Source organism: Agelaius tricolor, unplaced genomic scaffold (genome assembly GCF_023055355.1).
Source record: "Agelaius tricolor isolate 1412-34295 unplaced genomic scaffold, bAgeTri1.0.p SCAF_4, whole genome shotgun sequence".
NCBI classification, from domain to species: domain Eukaryota; kingdom Metazoa; phylum Chordata; class Aves; order Passeriformes; family Icteridae; genus Agelaius; species Agelaius tricolor.
The window spans coordinates 56,927,188-56,952,561 of NW_027269264.1; the positions used below are offsets into that span (position 1 = coordinate 56,927,188).

The window sequence follows — 25,374 nt, forward strand, 5'->3', positions numbered from 1 at the left end:
ACCCAGTAGGTGTAAGTGGTCAGTATAGAAGACTGATGTGCCAGGCTGGCTTCCCTTTGTAAGTCTGTCCCAAAACTCAAGTGCTCCAGAGGAAAGGGAAATCCTCCAAGCAACACTAAGCATCCTTAAAAATGGAAGTACTTGACTGCTTGGTGAGGACTTACAGAGCTTGGCACACACCAAAAACTGCTGGTTTGAGCTTTAAGTGGCAATATAAACATAGAATTTTGAATACTGTATATCGTTAGTGCAGAAAATTGAAACTTGATGGGATTTCACTCCAGAAACAGCATTTCTGTAAATTGTGGCCTGACATATCAGTCAATGTGACACACTCAGCAACTGAGAAAACCTTCATTTTTTCCTAAGCAGCAAGTCGATTTGGTGATGGCTCTGTGTCAAGAAGGGTGTAGCCTCAACATAAGAGCTTTTAATTATCTGCACATCAGAACAAGTTGTCATAGAAACCGCCGAAATTCCAGTGTTCCTCTGCATTCACAGCATCACCACACAGAAAGGACAACCTGAAGGGCTGGATTTGGACCCAACACCTGCTCTGGTGTTACTCAGGCTATTCCTGTACTGTGGCTCAGGACTTGGACTCTAGACCACCCTCTCCTGAAGGAATCAGCCTGAGTGACTGAAGATGTGCCATCTCAGGGACACAGGGAACTGCAGGAAAGACATTAGTATATGCAGCCAGCCAGAAAATTCCCACTGGGTGTTTTAAAATTACCAGCATATAAATAAATTACCAGCCATTGCCACTGGCTGTACAGACTCAGTGTGCCTTATCAGAGGATATTTTACTAAAGTTACCACAAAAGAAATAGTGCTCTCACTCTCTTATCAGAGAGAGTAGCAACAAAAACAGTTCTGCAGAAAACAGACAGTATTTAAAGTACACTTGGCATAACAGACAAACAAGATTCATCGTGTTTAAAAACACACACACAGCTCCCATTTGCTTACTTACCCACTTACACAGATTTCTTTATTGCAGTATTTAAACATCACACAGCCATTAATGGATTTTAGCCTCACAAAACCTGTCAAGTTGGTAAATCCCTCAAGAGATTTGAGAGGTTCTCAGAAAGGAATGGAGGGGACTGCTCAGGATTATACAGAAAGCTCATCATCATGTTGATCAGACTTACAGGTCCTGAACTGATTTTCCCTAGGTTGGGTAATTCTTAAGTAAAGCCCTCCAAATTTATCTTTATAGCATTTAACATAGTACGAGACAGAGGTGCACGAGAACACTAGAAACAGAAAAAGAACACTAGAGACAGAAAAGGAAATTAATCAAAAGAGAGAATTACCAGTGTTTGGTTACAGTATAACTAAACAACAGATGGAGAGAGGAGCCTGCATTTCAGGATATGTTGAAGAAAACCTTAGCTTCAGCAAATTTTAATTCCTCCACACACTTAAATTTAATAACTAATCACAAAAACTCACCCAAACACTTAGCAGAAATTGGGAATTTAAATGAAAACACACACATATGGCAATTGACAGTGTAATCACTTATCAGTCACTACTGAGAGGAGAGATGATTTTTTGAAGTTACAGATATAAAGGGCATATATGTGTAATTGATAGGAACAGTATACTTTAAGTGATGAGGTCTTGAGCACTTACTCTTAGCCTGTCTTTGGGCAAAGCAACAGCTCCTTGCTTGATGATTTCCAGAACTCGCTCCACTGACAGCTCAGCTCCAGCTTGCTCTAATCGGGAGCTGAAGAAGCTGATCACCTGGAATGAAACATCACAGCACATAAATAAATAGAAGAGATCTTTGGATCAATTTATACACAAAGCTGTCATCTTCTTTTTTGGCAGCCCTGCACTTCTTAAAGAATAATCACATTATTGCCTGTGTCACAGCCAGGGAGACTTTGTTAATGTCAAATTAGCACAACTCTCAGCATCCTCTTGCAGTCATTTTTAACAGACAGATGATTTTACAATATAACACACACAGCTGAATTAATAAATTTACATTTTCAAGTACTGTGCACTGACATATGCCTATATTTCTTTCTGTCCATTCTGCCCATCAGGCTTTTGAGTTCTTCCAGTCTTTCTATGATTTGAGCTACATTGTAAGGTATTAAAGTAAAACCATTATTGTTTCACTGACTTCTGGACAAAAGGCTTTAACACAACTGTTAAGTATCTCAATATGAGAGACTGCATTTCCTGGGAGCTGTGTGGCACTCAAAGCCACAGCAAGTGGATAATGAGAAGGAAGTCCACCAAGCTCCTCTTCCACCCAGTATCCACCCCAAGTGCCACACATACCTTCCACATCCTGGATTCTAGGCCTAAGGAATCCTGCAAATTCCCTGTCATCTTCCAGACATCCATCCCCCTGGTAAAGCCAAGCTCATTTCCCCCATATTTCCCTTCCCACCTCCTTTTCTGTGACCCAGCTGGTCCTTGTTAGCTAGAACTTAGTTAGGTCAGGCTTTAACTTTTATCCCTCTCCAAGCTCAGTGGGTCACAGCAGAAGCAGACATCCCACTGGCAGTTATCCATGTGGGACATCAGAAAACTTCCATTTCTATAGCTCCTTTCATCCAAAAAGAATATACTTTGCAAACCCCATACCTTATCCCAGGGAAACTCCTTAGTCACACAAGGGATCCAGGACTCGAAATACAAAAAGGGTCTGGGGAAAAATTTCAACACCTACTTAAAATCCTCTGGAAGACTTATAAAAATACCAAGAGGCACTTGGTAAAGCCTGTCTACACCAGAGCACCTGGCTACCCCTGGGCTGGAGGCAAGCACAATGCTGATGGCAGGTTCTGCAAAATCCTGTGAGCTTTCAACACCCTCTGTGGAAAAATACTGATGTTCACTTGTATCTGAGTCACAGTCCCAGTCCATCGAGTAATCTTCGATAATTCTCCCAAGCAGAAGTGGGGAAAAGTGTATTATACTACGAAATCTCTGCTGAGCTCTCTTTGTTCTGTAGTGAGACACAGCTGGAGCCAGAAACCATTACCCTAATTATGCCTCCCAGCTCAGCTGCTGTTCATAAAACAAAGACAGCTGATGGCTTGATTACTGTGAGATTCAAATTTGTTGTTCCTGTTTGTGACTTCCCCCACAAAAAGCCCAGCCCTTGTTTTGAGCTGGAAGATTTGCTGGGATCTCCAGAAACTCTTGCACCAAGTGAATGAGACAGAGGCAGACTTCAGTTGCTGGAAGTTGCTTTTTGGGGTTGTCATAGGATTGTGGTGTTTGGTTTGGTTTTTCTCTCTGTTTTATTTTGTTTCTAACAACAGAAGTATACAAACCAGTCAAGAGAAAATTCAGGTTTAATCTTCTGTGCTGTGCCTACGATTATCTCCATACTTGAGCAGAAAGGGAGAATTTCACTGCCTCTGGCAGATGCTGCAGGTAGGCTTTTACATTCTTAGAGATAAGGACCTGGTGGAGCACTGTGATCTCTGATCCTTAGAAAAAAAGGAGTAGGAAGATGTGCTGAGCTCATAAGGAAAGGAGCTGGAGGGAGGGACCAGAAATAACAGAGTAAAACAGCAAGAAACAGCTTGTGCAAAGAGCATGAGCACCTCAGAGTGAGGCTGACACAGTTTTGGCACAGAGTTTGGGACAAATTGCTGGTGGAGGATACACAGCTCACAGAGGAACAAGCAAGTTGCCCACAGACTTTGAAAGAAAAAAACATCTTCCTGCATTCAACACTCCTCTGTTGTCAGTAATCACTGGTGAAACCCATCCTTGCCAAGGGCAGGCTCCTGCAGAGAATCTATCCCAGTGGCACTGCCTTTTTAGCTCAAGTTCTGCTAAACCACAACAAAAGCAAAACTTAATATTTAGCTTTTAACCAAAAGGATAAAATACTATCATAATGCAAACAAGTAAAAAAACTGAATGAAGCTCACAGATATTCCCTGAATTCTGACGTTTCCCATTTTGGGAAGTCAAACCCTTCAATCTTAACATGTTTTTGAAAGACTTATGTTTTTGTGGTAAAGGTACTAATCTTCTTCAGGTTATATTTCAAAAGAACAAAAGCAAGACAGGCTTCCAGTATTTTCAGGCTATGTCAGCATTTTAGAGAACTCAGAATGGCTATTTTTGATGTGTAGTTGATGACTAAAATTAAAAATACCTACTTTAATAATGGTACTTATCTCTAGGAGTTATTTGCCTTACTACTTCAAACAAAATAGAAATGAAGTACCTCCCTTTTGGACCCTGAGAGCACAATACCCCAATGAGACAGTGAGGTACCCACGAGTATCCCAATGAAATAACAAAACAGAAAAGTAAAAAGAAAAAATGAAAGATTAATTGTACAGAGGAGATTCTAAAGAAGGCATTTTCTTATTAGCTCCAGATCAGGAATAAAACCAAAAAACACCCAGTATTATGTCTCTCAAGCCCAAGCTCCCACCTCTATAGCAGACAGTCTAACACTTTTACTACTAATCTAGTCAGATATAAAAATATAAAAGCTCAACATGATATTAAGGAAGAGTAGCCTTTTCCTTTGAAAGAGCTTTATCTTCTACACTTAAGTAACAGAGGTGAATTTAAAATAAAAATTAAAATTAACAGATTTCCACTCTTTGTCCCATTGAAAGTAAAATGAACCAGAAAAAATAAGCTGGGTGAATAGTATTAAATGAGTTTCAGGTTTTAGTACATGTTTTAAAACCAGCTGAGCATATGACTGCATGAATAGAAAAACCCCAAATCTTGGGGCAAATAAGGCTGAGAGATGATGTTTTCCTGGTACCCTGAAAATTAATTTTCTTCCTCATTATTTGGGCAATTGGCCCACGAAAACAACTGCAAAGACTGCTTAAAAAGAAGAGTAAGAAGAAACCCCACAAGTTGCTGTGAATTACTCTCTTCCTAGTCCTGCTGAGCACTGAAAGGCCTCTGCTTGAAGTAACATAACCCATTCTAAGAGTTCTCTCTCCAGTCTGGCTTCCATATTAGCAGAGATTAAAAGGCACATCTAATCCAGGATTAGACAACCCCTCATCAGGAATATCTGATCCCTGTCCAGATAAAAGGCATGGAGAGCCTTGCCCTGTGCAGAGTCTAATCCTGGCTGTACCTTAGTCCATCCTAAGGTACCCAGACCTGTGGTACAATGGGCACAGGGGACCTGGTTTGGCCACCTCCAGCTCAGGCCTTGCCAGGGTTTCTATTAAAAAACCATTAATATTTCTATACAAAAACTATGTTGTTTTCTACAGTGATTTCCAAAACTGGTTTTAATCATAGACTCATGGAGTGCCTTGGCTGGGAAGGGACCTTAAAGATCATCCAGTGGATATCCCTGCCATAGGCAGGGACACCTTCCACTATCCCAGGCTGCTCCCAGCCCCTTCCAACCTGGTCTTGGACACTTTCAGGGACCCAGGCACAGCCACAGCTGCTCTGGGAAACCTGTGCCAGGGCCTCACCACCCCCGCAGTGAGAACTTCTTCCTAGAGATCAATTTTCCATGAGAAAATCATACTTTCTCCTTTTGTTTTCCTAACCGTAAACTTACAAGGTATTGCCAGAGATTAAAAGTACTACAAGATTAGAACGATTCAGAAACATTTTTCATTTAAAGGCAATATTTTAGGCTTTGGAGATTATTTTTGAGATTGTGAGAGAACAACCACAGTGTCTGTTATTTCACCCAACTATTGTTTTCAATTGGGCTGCAAGGTTGAAGTAACAAAATACTTCCCTTTACAGCATGCCAACAGCAGAGCTATCAAGGGCAAAATGTTTTCTCCACTTGGATTCTATCAGCAGATGCTGAAGTGCTGTGAGGCCTGCAGCAGCCCAGGCAGGGCTGCTGCCTAATCAACATGACAACTCCTCTCCTTCTCCTCTAGCTAAAAATAACAGTACAACACACGTTGCTGCCTCCTCTGCCTGCAACTGCAAAGGTCAGTTCTGAAAGACAGAAGAAAAAAATCACTTGGCAAAAAATGAGTAAGTTTTGAACCTGTTTTTGTCAATTTTGTTTCCCTTTGAAAGTGATTGAAAGAAACACTTTGAGAATTTTATTTCCAGCCACGTTCACCACTGGGAGAGTAATATGGTGTATTAATGACACACCAAATGGAGAAGAAAAGAAGAAAACAAACCTCTCACTGTAAAGTACCACAGGATTAGCACTTCAGCTAAGTAGCTTCCATAGGGAAACATAAATCACAGCTACATTTGGTATCCAGTAGTCATAGCTGGAGCCAATGAGAGGCAAAGCCAACCCTTGCTGATTTAAGAAGGGGTGAAACAGCTTCATGATTCAATAGCAGGAGAAACACAGGAGGTTAATCAGCAAACCTGAAGTACTGTATTTTTCAGAACCACCTTGAAATGAGGAGCATGCTCAAGGACACATGAGCTTTTCCAGGTATTCTGCTCTCCATTCCTAGGGTGTAGGAGTGAGGAAAAAAAAAACAGGCTAAAAGAGCCCCCCCAAAGCAAACAAACAACAACCAACAAAACCCTAACCCAAACCCACCAAAACCTTAGAGTATGTAGCCAGGCTCTGGTAATCAGCAGGATCAAGGTTTTTCTAATTTTAAGGAAAGCCATAAAAACTTAGTTTTTAAGTCCTGAAGGTCTTACAACAGAGGCTGCTATGCCAGAGTGAAGGCAACTTGATTGATTTTAAAATCTAGTAGGGAAATGTCTTTGAAGAATTAAATTCCTTGTAGGAAATTGCATCAATTGAATCCTTTGCATCACTAAGCCATTGCTCCCAAGCTCTTGATGTCTATCAGAGTATTTTGCAAACAAAATTCTAGCAGCTTCTAGTTATGCCTGTTCCACCACCTGGTATCAGTTGCTCGCTTGTAGGAAATATGAGAGCAGTGAAAGCCAAGGAGTTCTCGCCGTGGCCTTGAACCAAACACATCTTTAGGAATGATAAGTGAAGAGTCTCCACCAAATTCCTGACATATCTGAAGCGGCTGACCAAATTACAGACCACCTCTGAAGTGGAGGCATATGGACAGCTCCCAGATGAAATATTTCTGCACAAGGCCAGAAGAGGAACCATAGCATTCCTCTTTGTTCACTATTCAGAAGAGGAATATCCCATTTTAGATAAGCAAGATGCACTATCTCCTACTAAAATGACTTTCTAAAATAAAAGGTAAAGTAATAGGAAGCAGAAGGTATTTTGATTTCAGTTTCTTCTGTACAGCATTAATGGTTCCCATATGTTTCCAATCAACTGGCAATGGTGATTTTTAGATTATTTATAAAAACACAGAACAAATAAGTAGTTTTCAATAAAAAGTGGTCCCTATACTTATAACCCTTATACATTCACCTATTTTTGCCTCATTAATGAAGCACACAGACATTGTGTGTATCTCCAGAGTAAACGGAATGGTCCAAATCCTGAGAAAAGCCCAGAGCTAATGTGGCCAGGTCTGTACTGAAGGTAACCCGGGCAATTCCTGCTCTGGTCTGAGCTATGGTGGGGCTGCAGAGGCATCCCCACATCTACCTGTGCCTGTACCTGTGCCTTGTGCTGGTCTGTCCTCTGCCCCAGTGCCATGCTGCCAAACCCCAGAGGTCTCCAATGCTGAAGTCCCTGAAAACCTACCACAGTGCTCCATTATTCCTAACCTTGGAAAAGTCTTTCCTTATGACCTGTGAACCCACAAGTATGTCAAGGAGATTATTCCATTTCCCTTCAAAGCAGCATTTTATTTGAAAAACACCACATCACTTTAGCAAATCAGCACCTTCAGACATTCTGTTTTCTACAGCTCTTATTTCTACCTGGAATTTCTTTCATGGTGCCAGCTGAGTATGAGCACCCATGTGCCCAGGTGGGCAATGGCTCCTGGGCTGTCCCAGCCAGGCTGTGACACAGCCCCAGGGCAGGGCCTGTCCCTGTGCCGGCCCTGCTGAGGCACCTCCAGTGCTGGGGACAGCTCTGGGCCCTCAGGACAAGAGAGACCCTGAGGGGCTGGAGCGTGTGCAGGGCAGGGAACGGAGCTGGGAAGGGGCTGGAGCCCCAGGAGAGGCTGAGGGAGCTGGGAAGGCGCTGAGCCTGGAGCAAAGGAGGCTCAAGTTGGATATTGAGGAAAATTCCTCCATGGAAAGGCTTGTCCAGCTCTGAAACAGCTGCCTAGGGCAGTGGTGGAATCCCCAGTCTGTGGAAGAGTTTAAAAGCTGTGTGGTTGTGGCATTTGGGGATATGGGACAGTGGCAGCCTGGGCAGTGCTGGGGAACGGTTGGACTCAATGGTCTTGAAAGTTTTTTTCAACCTAAATGGTTCTGAGATTCTAAACCCAGAGTAATCCAGCTAAGAAGTGACCAGCGTGATTAGGCCTAGAGGACATCTCTGTGTTATTCTTTGCTTGTATACACACACAGAATTGCAGTAGATGCCTTTTTCTATTTGCACCATCAACTACTCATTATTACATCCCCAGTACACTCTCCAATTAATTCTTCTTCAAATTTTTAGCCTTTTCACCTCTTCCATGCTTCCTTTTGGTTGATGAGTACATTATGTCCAACTGAGTAAAAATAATAAGCATTTAAGTCTTTACATGTCATATCTATTTTATACATTCTTGACAAGGCAAACTGGCAACTGTTCTGGTGTCTAAAACTCATTACAGACTTTCCATGCTCTGTATTTTGGTCTGATTCCTGATGCATTAAACATTATCACACTGTCTGTTAGTATTTCTCTATGAAATGCAAATCTGGACTACAGTTTACAGTCAGAGAATCTTTCATCAGCTGGTGGGCAGAATTTGCTGGAGCAGAGGGTGTCACAGTGACACAGTGCATAACAGGCACCTACTGCTCACGTGAGCTATCTGGAGCTATCTGACGATTGGAAGCATAGAATTCCAGAATGGCATGGGCTGGAAGGAACCTTTAAAGGCCATCTAGTCCAATCCCAATGCACCTTCTCCTAGACCAGTTTACTGCAAGCCCCATTCAACCTGGCCTGGAACACTTCCAGGGATGGGCCAGCCACAAGTTCTGTGGGCACCTTGTGCGAGGGCCTCACCACCCTCCCAGCCAAGAATTCCTTCCCGATATCCCATCTATCCCTGCCCTTTGGCAGTGGGAAGCCATTGCCCCTTGTCCTGTCATTACATGCCATTGTCAAAAATTATACTCCTGGTTCCACTGCAGCATGGGTACAGATAATCCAAACACACTTTGCTGTTTATGACCAGAGAAAGTACCAAGAGAGGGAGTCAAGATGGAGCAGAGCCCCTGCAGACATACTTGGGGAGCTTCAGAAAGGTAACTTTTCCTGACCACTCTTGCATTACCAAAAGTTGCAACATTTACCATTTTTATCAACAATTTACACAATTTGGGCCACAAAATTTCATTGATCACAACAGCCTGAAAGCCAACACAGCTCCCCAGTATGCAGGAAGTTGGTGGGTCCATCCTCTTCTGAATAACCAGCCTTGGTCACAGGAAAAGCCTGGCCAGCTCACTACTCTATCTGAAAAAAGGCTGGGATGGATGCTGAAATAAGAATATAGGAGCAGGTTAAGAATAGGGAGATCCTCCCCATGAGTATATCCTCCCAGCTTTCAGCAACATACACTTTAGAAATTTATTGAGCCAAATCTTGAAAGATTTTTTCTGACTCCTTTCAGAGCACAGCTACATTTTAGACATCTACATAGTCCCATACAGCTGGGAGGATGGAGCTCCCAGCTCCACCACTGCAGAGAAAAGCCTGGTAAGCTCTTGGAGACAGAAACTCATTTTGGTTCTTCTCAGATCCTGCCCACGTGGCTCCCAGACAAGCTCCCTGCAATGTGTACAGTAAAACTGACATGATTTGCCAGTTTTACTGTACACATTGCTGTCCCTTGACTGTTTCAAGGGACAGCAAGACCAGTTAGAACATTCTGGCTGTAGCACACAGGAAAAAGACTGGTTCTGTATGGTGCTGCCAGTACTGTTTATGAAGTGCAGGACGTGACAGGGTAGACAAGGAGTCAGATGAATCTCATCTTTTATTCAGATCTACAAGCCTGACAGCTCTTACCACTTGCCAGATGGTGACAGGTACATTTAAAAAAAAAAATTTAAAAAATTTCTTTTTTTGACGTCCTCGCTTCTCTAACAAAGGAGCTATTTAAAAATTCAACATGCTCCCTTGGAAAGCTTTAAATAGTTTCTGAATGTAACTGGCATTATGCTGTAACCCAATATTAAATAGTTTTGGGGAGGAATTGTTTAAATTGTTGAGGAAAACCTACATTTAACTGTTACAAAGGAAAGGACGTGCTGCTGTCTGTGGGAGGCACAGGGCTGCAAGCAGAAGGATCTGGCCACCATCAGTTATCCTGGATGTGGGCAAGTAACCAGAGAAGGTCCCTATCTCAGTCAGGAATGTAGACAACTGTTATCTTCAGTGCACCATATCCTCTTTTCACAACTTGAAGACATCTTGTTCTAATCATCCAGACAGTATCATGCTGCCTGTAGTCTGCAGCTGCTGAAAGTTTGGAGAGTTTTGAGCTTCAAGTTCTCCACTCCCCAAACTCTTGCATGACCAGAAAATGTGAAGAGAGAACAGAAGAGGAAGGAATAGGTACAGAGCAGGATTTCAGTTCAACATTTTAAATGATTTTCCTTTATGGGCAATCAGATATCTGTCAATCTCCTGTAATTAAAAGCAAATCAAACCAAAAACTCTGTAGATTACTAGGCACAATAATATGTTATTCACTGCATTCAGAGACTTAGTACCCTGCTCAGCCCTCCCTTCCAGTATTTTGCACCCAGTGGTCATAGTGTGGCTTCAAACATTGCTCACCTCTGCAAACATTGACTAGAAGACAGAGAAAAATTTATAATGCTTTGAATTTTTCTAGCAGAAATTCAGGCTCTCCATACGAACATTAAAACCTCTATCAGATGCAGAAATAATGAACAACTGTTTCCCAAAGTCATGCTCCACAGAGAGTCACACTAGTAACAACTTCTTATCCACAGCTATTTTCTTCTGTTTTCTTCTAAAATGTTTCCCTATGCAAGAGGAAGGCTGCTGTGAAGAAAACACTTGGCAGGTGGAAACAACACACATTCAGATACAGACAGGGAATAAGGCAGCTGAATGCCTGCTCTTCAGTTATTTAAAATTAATTCCCCATAATCATTAATAGGCTGGTGAGAGGAGTAAGAGAAAAGAAAAAAGATTGTCTGATGATGAAAATTAGCTTTTGCTCTCCTGAAAGGTAGGTTTCTAACAAGGGGCAGTCAAGAGAAGCTGACATTGTCCTCCCTTTGGAGGGTGAAACATGTGTCACAGCTTGGGAATTCCTTACCAGAGGCATCTCAAAATCCTTCTGATTCTCCTGAGTTAAAGATGTGGGAAAGAGCTGTTAAAGAAATTAGAGGGCTGGAACTAAATGACCTTTAAGGCCCCTTCCAACCCAAACCACTCAGTGTTTCTACACTGCCCAGAAGGCGTGTGCAGGCCCAAAAAACAGACAAGAAAAATTCAACATTTTAAAACAAACTGGTAAGAAGTGATAAATATTTTCCACCTCTCAAGAGTAAGAAGAGCCCAGATAACCAAGTGTAACCATCTCTGAAGTCAGCTATCACTCACCAGGTCTATATTTTGCATGATGTCCTGGAAGGAGGGGTGAGTCCGAAACTGCTCGAACAGATCGCGCTTGTAGAGCAGAGCGTACACCAGGTTGGGGTTGTGATGGAGGGAGTTGGTCAGGCAGGAGTTGATGATCTCCAGCATCATCCGGATCACTTCCTCAATCACATTCAGGTCTTGTGCCTTTAAGAAAGGAGTGAAAGGTCAGTGTGCCCTCTTCCATTGTAAAATATCGAGTAATAAAGGCAGTGCAAAAGTAATTATTATTAATAAAGCTATTAGCTGGTAATGTTTCTATGGTGAGCAAATCTGGCATCCATGTGTCTGGAAAGGAATCTGTTTTCTCCAATAATCACTAAAATTTTAATTGAAATGCATCATACTAGTACTCAGCCTCATAGCTTGATTCTCCCAACAGGAGCCATGACATAAAACATTACCATATTGTAATCAGTCAAATTCATAAGGGTTAAGTGAACACAGTCTTTTCAACCCTTCCTATTCTAAGTAAAAGCACTTCAGCATATAATTAATTTATTACATTTTCTGTTGAGCCCCTATGCAGGAAGGAGGGATAGGGAAAAGAGAGAAAAAGTAACAGAAGTAAAAAACAGTGGGTGAAAAAGCAAAGGCAGAAGAAGAAAAACTGACTGTATCAAACATCACTGCAACTTCAACATTTGTCACTGTTACCAGACTTATCTTCTTTGACTCTTTTTTAAAATTATTTTCTTGAAGAACACTTGTAACAAATGAAAATAAGGAATCTCCTTTTGTAGTGCACTAAGCCTTCACACTAAGATTAACTTGTAGAGCTTTTCATTTTGTCAGTGCATTTGACAACTCAGACCTCCTAAGCTGAACAAGCTGGCATGTGAACTCCTGCCAGCTGCCTGGATTTCCCTTCTTGAGCTCCACATCAGGATATCTCCAATACAGTTATTCTGACTGCAGAGTTGTCTGTCCTGCCTTGGAATAGGGTAAACGAAGGGCTCTTCTACCTTGTTTGTATCATTTAGGTTGTCTCCATCACATCAAAAACTGGACTGTTAGACTTTACATGTCTGGCAAGAATGAGAACCATACTAAACCAGCTTGAACTTTTCTGCTGGGTATGAACAATTAAACCACTGACACTTCCTTTTGCCAACTGCCCACAAAGTTCGCTTTCTGAGTTATCACAAGGCACTTACATTCTTCACAAAAAGGCAGTACTTACAGCATTTTCTTGGGCTGTCATTCAATCTGCACACAGTTATTTTCTACTATTAAGCAGCACTGTAGGAATTGTCATGTGGCAGATGTACGCTCTCTCCAAGACAGAAGAGAACACAGGAATTTTCATTATCCTGTTTAGACTCAAAAAGAGCAAAATTCTTTGCTACCACTTTGCTCTGGCTGCTTTCAATGGGAAGCAAGGTGCATTTCTTCCTAGAAGTGTAGCTCACAGAATCCCAGAACAGTTTGGGTTTGGTTTGGTAGAAGAAACTTTAAAGCTCAGCCAGTTCCACCCCTTCTGTGTGCAGGGACACCTTCCACTATCCCAGGCCACTCCAACCTCCATCCAACCTGGCCTTGGGCACTCCCAGGGATCCAGGGGCAGCCACAGCTTCACTGGGAAACCTGTGCCAGGGGCCCTCACCCTCACACCAAGGATTCCTTCCTAATATCCTATCTGTACCTGCCCTCTGGCAGTGGGAAGCCATTCCCTCTTGTCCAATCTCTCCATCCCTTGTCCCAAATTCCTCTCCTAGATGGCCCTGTAGAAGGCAGCACCATGCCCCTAACCTGCTGCTCCATTTCTTTTGTGACACTGAGGACCATGGAGAAGTGAGATCCCATCATTATTCCCACACTACAGTCTGGTTATCCCCAACCCTTGTCTTCTACATGTAAAAGGGAGATTTAAGTGGAAGCTTTTTGAAGCTCTTGTTTGAAAAGGAATATCTTGTGCACGCATTCCAGTAAAATTCCTTCTTTAGCAATGATACCTGATAGTGAAGGTTGCAGATTTTTTTTCTGAATGTAAGTATCTCCTATTTTTTAATGACTTTGCCACCTAAATTAGCATTGTAGTGTACCTAACAATGATGGCAGAAACCCTTACAAAGCTGATTGCTGTCAATGGGATCACATTAATCTATGACAGAAATAATCTTTACTTTCAAAATACAGGTGGTTCCTCTGCCTGTAGTTACCTAGCTATTGTGCTATGAAACAGCATCCCAGGTAGGTGTTGTCAAGGGTATGTAATGGAAAATATTAGACAAAAATAGAAATAACTGCTTCAGCTGGTAACTGAAGAAAAATCCAGACCTAACTCACCTGGGGAATGGTGCTTGCCTATCAGATTTACTGCAGAATATGCTGTATTATGGTATATTTTTAAAAACTCTTTAAAAACTCTGAGCACTGGCATACTTCTGCCCCCAGTGCAGCAGGGTGAGCTAGTGACCAAGACACTATCCTAAAATATAGACTAGATGACTTACACAGAAATATTATGATTCTGACTTAAGTGAGATCTGTCCAGTTACCAGAAAGGTAACAAACCACACAACTGCTTTTCAAAAACTAAATGGGTTTTAATAAAAGGTGTGTTCAGCTTAAACCCCAGGCATACAGCTAATTGAAAAAGAAAGCATTGCTAACCATTTAACATTTTTAAGAGCTAATGGACAGAATGAACCTTCTGTATTTCAGCTACTACATCGCAGGTGCAGAATCTGGGACCCCCCCATGAAGAAAAATAGGAGATATAGTGAAGATTTTTACTCACAACTGAATACACAAAAAAGAATTTTTAAGAAGAACTATGTTCATAAAAGACAGAGACGTGGCACTGAATCCCTGTATTGCGCATACATTATCAGGAGAACTGTCTGCTCCTATAATTAGAGATTGACTCATTCCTAAGGGTTTAAAAGTTTTCAAAACAAAGGAAAAAACAAGCATAAATCCAAGGACAGCATTTGGATGAGAAAGTGGAGAAATGCTGATAAAATGCCATGTGGTTTCGTTGCTCTCTATCATCAGTATCAAACCACAGACCCGCTGCATCCAGACACAGTATCAAGATAGGCATAAATAAAGTTATATTAACATTTTGTTGTTGCAGTTTATCACCTTGTGTATTACTTTCAGAGCAGCTGAACACAGCTGAAATGCTGAATGTGTGTGGCCAAGGTAAGGACTAACACATCATCCTCAGCAGAGAGGATGCTTACATCCTTGTAAGACCAATTTTTTTACTGGATTAGCTGTTATATAAAAATAAAAGTCAAATATTGATTTGTGAAATGTAGACATGCTTCAATCTATTGAACAGTACATTTAAAGAAGAGGAGTTAAAAGTTTCCTATTGCTTACAAGTGACAAATTCAGTGTGGCACTCACATTTAAAATTACTACAACATTCCTTTACAAAGCAGGGCTTAGATAATGCCTCTGTCAACATCGATGTGTACCAGTCCTCCTCCACCTATTTTTTTGGTTTATTCCCATAGAAATAATTATAACCATCATTAAAAAGAAAAGTGGAAGCTAAAAGCTCAGTACCAACTCTGTGAGACTGAAATCATGCCTGCAAAGGGGACGGGAATGTAGGCACAGCCCTTGCATTACTGTGGGTAATTCTAGGTAGTCACTTCATGTTCCTTCTCAGGAGAGAAGTTAAATGTGGTGCTTTTTTGCAAAGATTCTACCTTTTAAAGCAAAAAGACAGATGTTTGGTCGTGTTCTAGATGCACAAGGGATAAACCAACCAGTGACAGCTAAAAGACAGCCACGTCTTTTAGGCCCACGCCCAGGTACACGTCTGGGTAGTCTTTTGGTAAAAGGAAAAAACAAGTAATCATGCCAGAAAAAAGAGAATGGAAATAAGCTGAGAGGATGCAGGGGAAAACATGATGAATGAGAACATTATCTGGGGAAAAACAATTTGAGTTTGATAAACACTATCAAGGAACACACAAAAGTTCAAAGCCAAGGCAAATGATGGGCAGAGCTGGATGTTCCTGGATCTGACCATCCTGGAATATTGTTGCTTTCTTTACTGCAATACAGTTAATAATTAGCATGGTATCCTCCTGGGCAAACACTTCCACAGAATTAAATACTTCCATCCTGATGTGTGAAACCACTTGGAAAGTATATAGCTTTTAAATATCAAGAGAAGTCAAGCAGCCTAACCATGAAACCCCAGGCATTCGCTCACAGTTAGTTCCTTACAGACATATTTACCCATCAAAAAAACAAATCACTGTCAGCAGAGGATGCAAAAACTCAGTGTCACCAAACACCTCTTTAATTTATGGTGCCCATCTCCTGGTTCCCACAATGGAACATTCTGAGCGCTCATCCTTTTAATTCAATTTGACATTGAATTCATTTTAATTATTGTGACCATAAAAAAGTGATTTAAAAAGTTCTATCATGAATGAATGCAAATCTCCACTCTCTAAATGTTACTAGTTCTGAGGAGATAAAGGGAGGCATGTCTTGTGTAATTCAGCTTAGTGTTGCATAACCATCCCTTGTGGTTTGTACTGTTTAATATAAACAGAGGCACAATTATTCAGCTTTCTGTTTTCTTTCCTCCAAAGTTAGTTTATATAGAAAATAATAGCTGGTTGAAAAATCAGAATTTTGGTGATTTGTGATGCTATGAAATGGCATCAATAAGCAAAGGTGGACATGTGTTTCTCTTCCATGATGAAATTAGCTCCTTGATTAGCCCATTTTTTGACTGGAAGTCAAGCACCGCCCTTTTTCAGAGTGGTCCCCAGGGTATTGCACAGCATGGATGGTGACAGATTTCTTAATGATATTTTGCATTTTTGATCACTAACCCAGGAAGATATGCAGCACACTCAGTCACAGCTGGCACAGGTTTTCAGAGCAGCTGTGGTTGCTCCATCCATGGAAGTGTCCAAGGCCAGGCTGGATGGGGACCCTGGGATAGTGGAAGGTGTTCCTGCCCATGGCAGGGGAGGAACAAGATCAGCTCTAAGGTCCCTTCCAACCCAAACCATTCAGGGACTCTAGTCCATGATTCTAAGAAGCATTAGTGAACAAACTTAAGTCTCCTATAATGTCCACATGACAATTACAAGCTTCAGACTATATATTATAGATATGATTATATATTTCTTTATAGCAAGCTGAAATTCACTTAAATGCAATGATCTGGTTTTCCTCCCTTTTATCTGGATATACAGTAAACCCCAACCCAAAGCAATGAATAATTGTAAGCCTAAAGAGGTCTACTTTCTAACTTTTTTAAAAATTGGAGATCTAACAGAGCAACTTTTCCTTTGTGGCAAGATCCATGTTAATGGTGTTATGCACCATATGACAATGGGTACAGACACCCAGGTCACTTGTTTGTACTAAAAAAAGCCACATTTCTCACTGTGCATTCACATCACAGCAATTTTCCAGCCAAATTATACTTCCAGCTAAATAACTGCTAATTATATAGCTAGCACAATAAGCAGGAAGAAGCTTATCTGCCTAAAAAAAGCAAAACCTGAGCAGGGATTGGTAACGGAGTATGCTACAACTGCATAATGTAAACAGGGTAAAAGAAAACAACAAGAAAACATATTGTGCTGAAGTCTTAATTCAAAGAAACCTGATGAAATAAAGTGGAAATGTCACATGTAATTGCAAAAGAGATACTTGATGGAAATGCAGGCTGACAAAAAAAACATGTCCTAACACAATTCTGAACTTAACTGCTTATGACAATGAATGGCTTTTAGTGAGTGGAAATTGCTGCCAGTAATAAAATGCTTTGACATTTGAATTTTCAAAAGTGCAAGTTGCTTTGTGTCAAAGCTTGGTGGCTTTAGCTCATTCTGTCCAACACTGCTGGTCCCTCTCCAGTGGAGCCAGGAGTGCACACAGTGTGCAAAAGCTGTGAAGCAGCTACTTAAAACAGCTGGACATGATGCAATAGTTTCGTTCCCAGGAACTCCACAATTCACAGAAGGAAAACCATCTCAGACTCACCACTCTCCCTGCTAGGTCTGAGTGACCCCTGAAGGACATCAGCTCCCTTTGCCTCTCTTTGCAGCTCAGAAAATCCCAGGATGGTTTGGGTTGGGAGGGACCTTAAAAGCCATCTTGTTCCGTCCCCTGCCATGGAGCAACCTTCCACTGTCCCAGGCTGCTCCAAGCCCCATCCAGCCTGGCCTGGGACACTGCCAGGGATCCAGGGGCAGCCACAGCTGCTCTGGGCACCCTGGGCCAGGGCCTGCCCACCCTCCCAGCCAGCAATTCCTAATTGCCAAGAGCCCAAAATCTGTGCCTGCCCTCTGGCACTGGGAGCCATTGCCTGGCTGCTGTCCCTGCAGGCCTTGTCCCCAGTCCCTGTGCAGCTCTGCTGGAGCCCCTGGAGGCCCTGGAATGTCAGGAAGGACTGCACCATGTCCGTGTTGCTGCATCCACACTGTGGGACCGCCCATCATCTTCACAGCTGAGGCTGAAGGCCTCATATAGATGTAGGAATAGAGAAAAGGTGAGGTTGGAGGCTGCGCAGCCAACTCTAATTATGGCTGTTCTCCATGCTGAGCCCCTGTCCATGATGACTCACTATAGCTCTTCATCTGTAATATTTTCAGTGAGATTCAACAATTTGTGAACATAAATTATAAAAAATTATAGTCATAAACAACTACTTCCTTCATGACGCAGATATGACTATAAAGGCAATTTTGTCAGCAATGAAAAAAAAAGAAAACCATACATACACTGCACAATTAACAGATATCAAAAGGACTAAGAATGCCAAATTAACCCCAAAGAGACAAGTTCTGTGATTTTTTTTACCAGGGAGAAACCAACAGGAAAAATTTGGTAAACTGTTCCAGATCCATAAGCTGCATGAACACAAAGTATAGCTGAACAGATAGTTTCAGTTCATTTTACATTACATTTTTCTTTCATCTGGCTTTGTACATGCTAAAGAATACTTCAATGAATTATGCTTTTGGACATGCAGTAGTTACTACTTGTGTCTGTAATGCAGATATTCCAGATTTCAGGGTGGTACCCCTCAATCTTTTGTGAGGAATAGACAATAGATGCTACAGGGAATTTCACCTTGATAACATAATTTATCAGCATCCACAATTGTAATGATACAAATTTCCCTTTCTCTTTATTGAGGAATATCTATAGTTAAATATTTTCAAATAATTTACTTTATTTTTAGTTAGTTTAAGAGAAGCATATGTATCTTGTTTGTATTAGCTTTGGGGAGCTTCCAAGAGAGCTGTCTGAATTTCCTGCACTTTCAGCAGAAAATAAAACCTTCAACAAAATAAACTTGCTCTGCCAAAGGAGTGGAAGAACAGAGAGGAATGAAGGAAGCTCACAAGAAAGCTGTTCTTACCCTCAGTGAGCAAAGCAACTTCAAAGCCAAGCCTTTGGTGACCAGAATCTTATCTTTATCTCTTTTACTGGCAATACTCTTTGGCTGTTCTATGTCAAGCTTAGACAACTTTTGGTAAAGTAGGTACAAGGTGAAAAAATGCAGGACCTATGGTGATTATAACCTCAAGTATTAACCCTGCCATCTCTGATCACTGCTTAGAAATGAAAGCACTGCTGTCACACAGCAGAGCTGTTTGTTGCCAGACACTTTGATAAATAAACTGTCCATCCTGACATTCCTCCTCTCCTTCCCGAGCAACTGGCAAGCTGAGAGTGCAGGTTTTCAGCCACGCCGAGCCAGCCTGTGTGGGAGCACACTTCCCACAAGGAACACGGCGTTTCCAGCCCATATCCCAGTGCCAACACCCACCACAGCCCATGACAAGGAGGAAATGCCATAGTGTGTGTCCTGTCCCAGAGAAACAGGCCCAGGAGCAGTCTGCTCCAAAGGAAAATACACCACAGGACACCTGCCAAGGCAGCAAGCCCAACTGCTTTCCTGCTCCAAAACCCTGCTTTCCCAACTTGCACTGGCCCAGGAAATACTGAGCCATTTCTGAGGACACAAATATAACCCAGGGAAGGTGCAGCTGCTTCACTGGTACTTCTTGCATGACTTCACCATACTGTGTTTATTATCCAGCTGACCTACAGCTAACCCACTGCTCATCTCCTGCTCACCCCATCACTTTCATCTCTTTTTCCATCCATGCCCTTCCTGTGTTTGAAATTCCAATCCTACACCACTTTACTTTGAAATATTTTAACTTATCCTCCACTTCCTTCAAAGTCAGTCTCCAGAATCAATCAAAAATTACTATAAAACTGCCCATATTCCTTCAGTGCTTTACTGATTCTTGGTGATGCTTCATTCTCATAGCCCTGTGTCCTTTTTACCTGTTTACTGAGGATTTTGCAATTCCCAGAATCACAGAAACCCAAAATGGTTTGGTTTGGAAGGTTTATTGGCAGGGAAACCTTTCACTAGACCAGATTGGTCCAAGCCTCCTATGAATCAAATCAAATAACCTGATTTTCACCCAAACTAGCTTAGAAAAGGCAAATTACTCTGGAAGACATCTACCCAGGGTCAAGCTTCAAAGGTTGGTCTAAGCCCATCAAGAAGCTTCAGCATAAGGTGATCCACCACAACGCCCAAAATACCTGGAAGTCACCAGCTGGGAACTCTAACACTCAAAGACAGTATTCCCAAACTACATGCTGCAATGACAACAGAATACAAACAGTATTTAGTAAAACTGAACCCAATCATTGTCTAAGACCCCACAAAACCTGTGAAGTAGCTGCTACTAGAAGATGACAACATTACTACTAAGAAAACTAAAACTGTGAATTTTTATTTAGTCATACAATGCTTGAAATACTAATGAGGTTTTCTAGCTGTTGAAAGGAAATGAAGATTTCTCCCTTTCTCCATGAAATTTAGCAGTATTCCCTAAAGCTATGGGAAGATTTTGTTTAGTTTGACTGGTAGAACAAGAAAGAACAAGTCCCATACACAACCCCAACTCCACCATACAAAGGTAAAATAGATCATCATGATACAGGCTTTAATTAAGAGAACCAATCTACCTTGAGGAGAATTCGAGAACTTTAAAGACATTCCTCAAGTGAAAAAGTTTCTGATTTCAGCCCTACACATTCAGCTTAGCTGCAAAATGTCACCAGTAAAACTGTTTGGAGAAATTACACAGCAGTAAGTGCTGCAAGAACTGAAACCTTGACAATTATCACTGAATGATAACCATCAAAGGATGGTTTGGGTTGGGAGGGAGAGAGACCACCTTGCTCCATCCCCTCTGCCATGGGCAGGGGCACCTTCCACTGTCCCAGGCTGCTCCAAGCCCTGCCCAGCCTGGCCTTGGGCACTGCCAGGGATCCAGGGGCAGCCCCAGCTGCTCTGGGCACCCTGGGCCAGGGCCTGCCCACCCTCCCAGCCAGCAATTCCTTCCCAATATCCCATCTGTCCCTGCCCTCTGGCAGTGGAAGACATTTACTCTTGTCCTGTCATTCCATTCTCTTGTAAAAAGTACTTTTCCACTTTGTAGGATCCCATCAGGAGCAATGCAGGTCTCATATAAGAAAAAGTTTCCAATTTATGCATTAAACCTAACAGTAGTATTAATAACAATGTAAATAGTACCTAATGAAATCTGTAGACCTTAACGTGTATCTTAGGGATGATTTCTGATGATCCTTTTTGAAGCAAGTGAGTGGTTCTCCAAAAAGGAGCAAATTTAACAATTTCCTATGAAGATACATTTGCTAATACAGGCATTCAGTTTTGTGTTTGACTTCATAGTTAACTCCAGATTTAAGCACCCTTACCATATTTTAATGCTTCTTTGGAATGGGCTCTTATTCTTTTTATCCTATGTGATGTTAATTGAAGTACAGAAACCTATATTTTTATCATGAAGAAGAATAAGATGGCAAAACATCACATCTTGCAAATGGCCAGAAAAACCCCACCAATTAGCTGTTAAAACCCAATAGTTTTCTTAATGTTTTTCCTTCACACCTCCCAAATTTTACTACATACGATACACTACAGTTGCAGGAAGCAATTTATCCACCAGTACCCTCACCCCAGCATAATCCCCGACTATATTATCAAATATTTTCTTCATCCTTGATATTATGCTTAGCAGTAACAATGGTAACACTGTCTGCAAAAGTTCATATAAAACTATTAGCATGTTTCCTGTGAACCACCTGCTCTCACTCGAGAAAATCTCTCAGTAATTACAGGTTACACCAATCCTGGAGTCAGTCTGGGCTCCTCAGGACAACAGGGACATGGAGGAGCTGGAGCGTGTGCAGGGCAGGGAACGGAGCTGGGAAGGGGCTGGAGCCCCAGGAGAGGCTGAGGGAGCTGGGCAGGGGCTGAGCCTGGAGCAAAGGAGGCTCAGGGGGGCCCTTGTGGCTCTGCACAGCTCCTGACAGGAGGGGACAGCCGGGGGGGTCGGGCTGTGCTCCCAGGGAACAGGGACAGGAGCAGAGGGAATGGCCTCAGGCTGGGCCAGGGCTGGAAGTTCAAGTTTGACAGTAGGGAAAATTTCTTTCATAAAAGGGCTGTCCAGCCCTGGCACAGCTGCCCAGATTGGAGTCCCCACCCCTGTAGGGATTTAAAAGCCATGTGGATGTGGCACTTGGGGACATGGGTCAGAGGTAGCCTTGGCAGGCTGGGGGAATGGTTGGACTCAATGACTTTTCCAACCCAGACTTGAGAGGGCTTTTCCAAAGCAAATGGATCCTACAATTCTATGGTCTTGCAGACCAACCTTCAGTGTCTAAGCAATTTTAATTGAGAAGGTACCAAAACAGACTGAATATGTACTGATCCCTGACTAAAGCTGTCAACTTCACAGAATCTGAATTCCTAAGTTCTCATATGGTTCCTCACTGATCAGATCCCATGGCTCAGCATCTCTGCTATGACACAGCAAAACCATCAATGTCTTGGAACTGTTCTCTCCCACTGAAAGTACCAATCTGAATAATTCTGACCCTATCTAAGAGAAAAAACTTCACACACAAGACTGTGTAATCCAAGTACTCAATACAAACAGAGACTGAATGGAGTTTCCATAATTTCCATACTATCCAAGCAGAAGAGTTTCCGGTCCTGATGATGCACAGGATGTCAGTGGGAAAAGTCAGTGCTTCTCTCTACTCAGCAGCCAAAAGATTCTGTATTCCTGCCCTTGGGATGAAAATTGCTATTGAAATTTCTGTGGGAGGCATAAGAAAGTCAGAAGGGGTTTGCAGAGCAGACATATCCATCATTACAATTTGAGAAATGCCAAGGAGGCAAGGGAATGGTGTTACTGCTAAAGCCACACCCTGCCCCTGCTGCCACAGAGCAAGACTCTTGCTCTGCTCAAACACCAAAAATCACTGCAAAGGGACACTAAAATGGGTAAGACAACAATAGAAAAGCACCACAGAACAGAAAAAAAACCCCTGTTGACAGTATTAGGCATGTCTAAAAACAGTAATTACAAAAAAGATTGATTTAACCTGTTGCTGTTCATGCAGAAGGTTACAGTGTGCACACAGGAAAGTTTATATGATGGTTCAGCAGTAAAGAGCAGCAGTGCTTGATAGAAAATGTCAGGTCTTAGGTAGCAGACAGCTGACAAGGGATTATTGCACAAGATGCCCAAACTCCTGTGAGCAGGAATAAGCTGCTTTACAGCCATCATCTTATACCAGAGCTGAAGATAAATCGTGGAAAATGCTTTTATTTCTTATGATACATTAGAAGATAGCAGCATGGTTAAAGAAGTAATTCTTTATGACACCACTCAGCACATGTGCTATACTCATTCTTTCAGTGGTGTTAAATATTTTGAAAATTAAAGGGAATAGCTTAACAAAGATATGTGAAACCTTTCAGAAAAATCACATTATTGAGCTTTGAAGTGGTTTTCAGTATAAAGGAGATAAGTTCTTCTAAGATTAGGAAATGTAAGAAAGTGGTTTTGTTTTCCTCTTACCTTTCCAATTCTTCAAAACTAGTCACTGCCAGTAAAAGTATCATTTATTATATTAACCTGGGCCCAAAAAAACCTCCATGAACAAATTTCAAGAACTGCTCTCTTGAGCTGAATAAAATGGAAATTGTAAGGAGATGAGAAACAGCCTTCTGAGGGCTGACAGCAAACAAACCAAATAAATGGGGTATCTTTTAGATTAAATCTCTTTTTACTACATTCCATCTTATTTTTGAAATACATTTGGTCACAAAGACACTGCATCAGTTCTGATAAACACAGAAGTTGCTGACCACTGTGCTGCTAAATGTTCTGGAAGCACAGAGCAGCTGCAGCCTGAATGCCAAAAAAACAAACCTTTAACTGAGATGTGGAAAACCCAAAACTCACAGAAAATAATTGCAGAAGTCTATGTACAGAGGAACTTGTTCCAAAATGAACTATGAGCAACAGATGGTATTTTCTCAAATTTTGAGGCAAAATGCTCTTGATGGAAATATGTAAACACTGCATTATCCAACTAAATAAAATTTCCTGAAATATTTATGAAGCCTTGTCTATTTTGGGACCAAAGTTAATTTTGTGTAACCTGGTTCATAAAGCTCAGCAGTGACAGACAGGGAGAAGATGAGAGATTACTGCTGAAAGACAGTGAAGTACCTGGGTACATGGTACATGGATGTTGTACATCCATCCCAGAGTCCCTCAACTCTTCCTCACCAAAATCCTGTTTGTGATTATAACTGGTTACCTATAATTTACACTAAGTTTTCTAACAAACTTTAATTAACTTACCACACATTAAGATGGCTAATATATTGTAGAAAAATAATTTTACATATCAGAAAAATTCCACAAAGCTTTTTCCCATGGGAATGTAACATGACTCTTCCTATTGACTCAATTTATCAAAATCTAGAAGATTAGTACTGGAATGGGAAAACTTGTCATTATTTGTTCAGATAACTTTTTTTGGCTGCATTGAGTAAGCATCTTATTTCTCTGTGAGTGCCACAAATTATCTGCTGGTGAGTAGATAAAAGACCTGTCTTTGGGAACTGCAACATCCATTTTCTCCACAGTTTATCTGGAGAGAACAGATATACTTCAGATAATGAGTCCTATTGCAGTGAATAAAGCAATTTGAACCTGCAATGTAACAATACATCTTATTTTCTCTAGAACAGGACGGCTGTTTTTTGTTATTAGCCAACATTATCTTTGAGGTCAAGGGTTTGGGTTAACAAACACATAAACGCTGGAGTGGAACAGGCTCTGTACACACTGTGCCAGCTTGATAGCAACACAAAAATGCATTGGAACACAATGTTTTTGGAGAATATGTCGTTCAGTAGTGGGCCACAGCTCACCCAGTTTGGGCTCCAGCCCGAATATGAACAAGAGGAGCTCTGGAAGAGCTCCACCACATTCCAGTAACATATCTGAAGGGCAAATGGAGAAAAAAAAAAAGGTATCTTACGTGTATCAACTTTGTTTCAGAGAAGTGAAGGCAATCAGACATCTCCCAAAAGTGCTGGGGATAACAAATACAGGAGGATTAAACAACAGCAATGTATTAGAGGCTTGTCTCCCCAGAGCCTCCTCTTCCCCAGGCTGAACACCCCTAGTTCTGTGACTCTTACTCAGAGATTGTTAAGAATTGCTACTTTTTGTGCAAAGTCTGGGTTACTGTTTCTATAATTTACCAATTCTGTGGAATAATTCCTATTTTAAAACCTGACTTAGCATATCACTTAGTTCCTAATCAACAAAGAAATGAGAAAAATA

General features: G+C 41.6%; 1 protein-coding gene across 11 annotated transcripts in view; it reads right to left on the reverse strand.

Annotated features, from left to right (window-relative positions):
- The window catches only part of DYM (dymeclin), a 211,214-nt gene that overhangs the window by 32,450 nt on the left and 153,390 nt on the right, over nt 1-25,374 (reverse strand). For 7 of the 11 annotated variants that reach the window (XM_071425864.1, XM_071425858.1, XM_071425861.1 and 4 more), the window contains 3 exons: nt 25,067-25,120; nt 11,627-11,809; nt 1,645-1,758 (listed from right to left, as the gene is read on the reverse strand). In XM_071425864.1, the coding sequence (XP_071281965.1) occupies nt 1,645-1,758; nt 11,627-11,809; nt 25,067-25,120 (351 nt within the window). The remainder of the gene's footprint in view (nt 1-1,644; nt 1,759-11,626; nt 11,810-25,066; nt 25,121-25,374) is intronic. The other 4 variants (XM_071425865.1, XM_071425859.1, XM_071425862.1 and 1 more) reach the window with 1 other exon arrangement.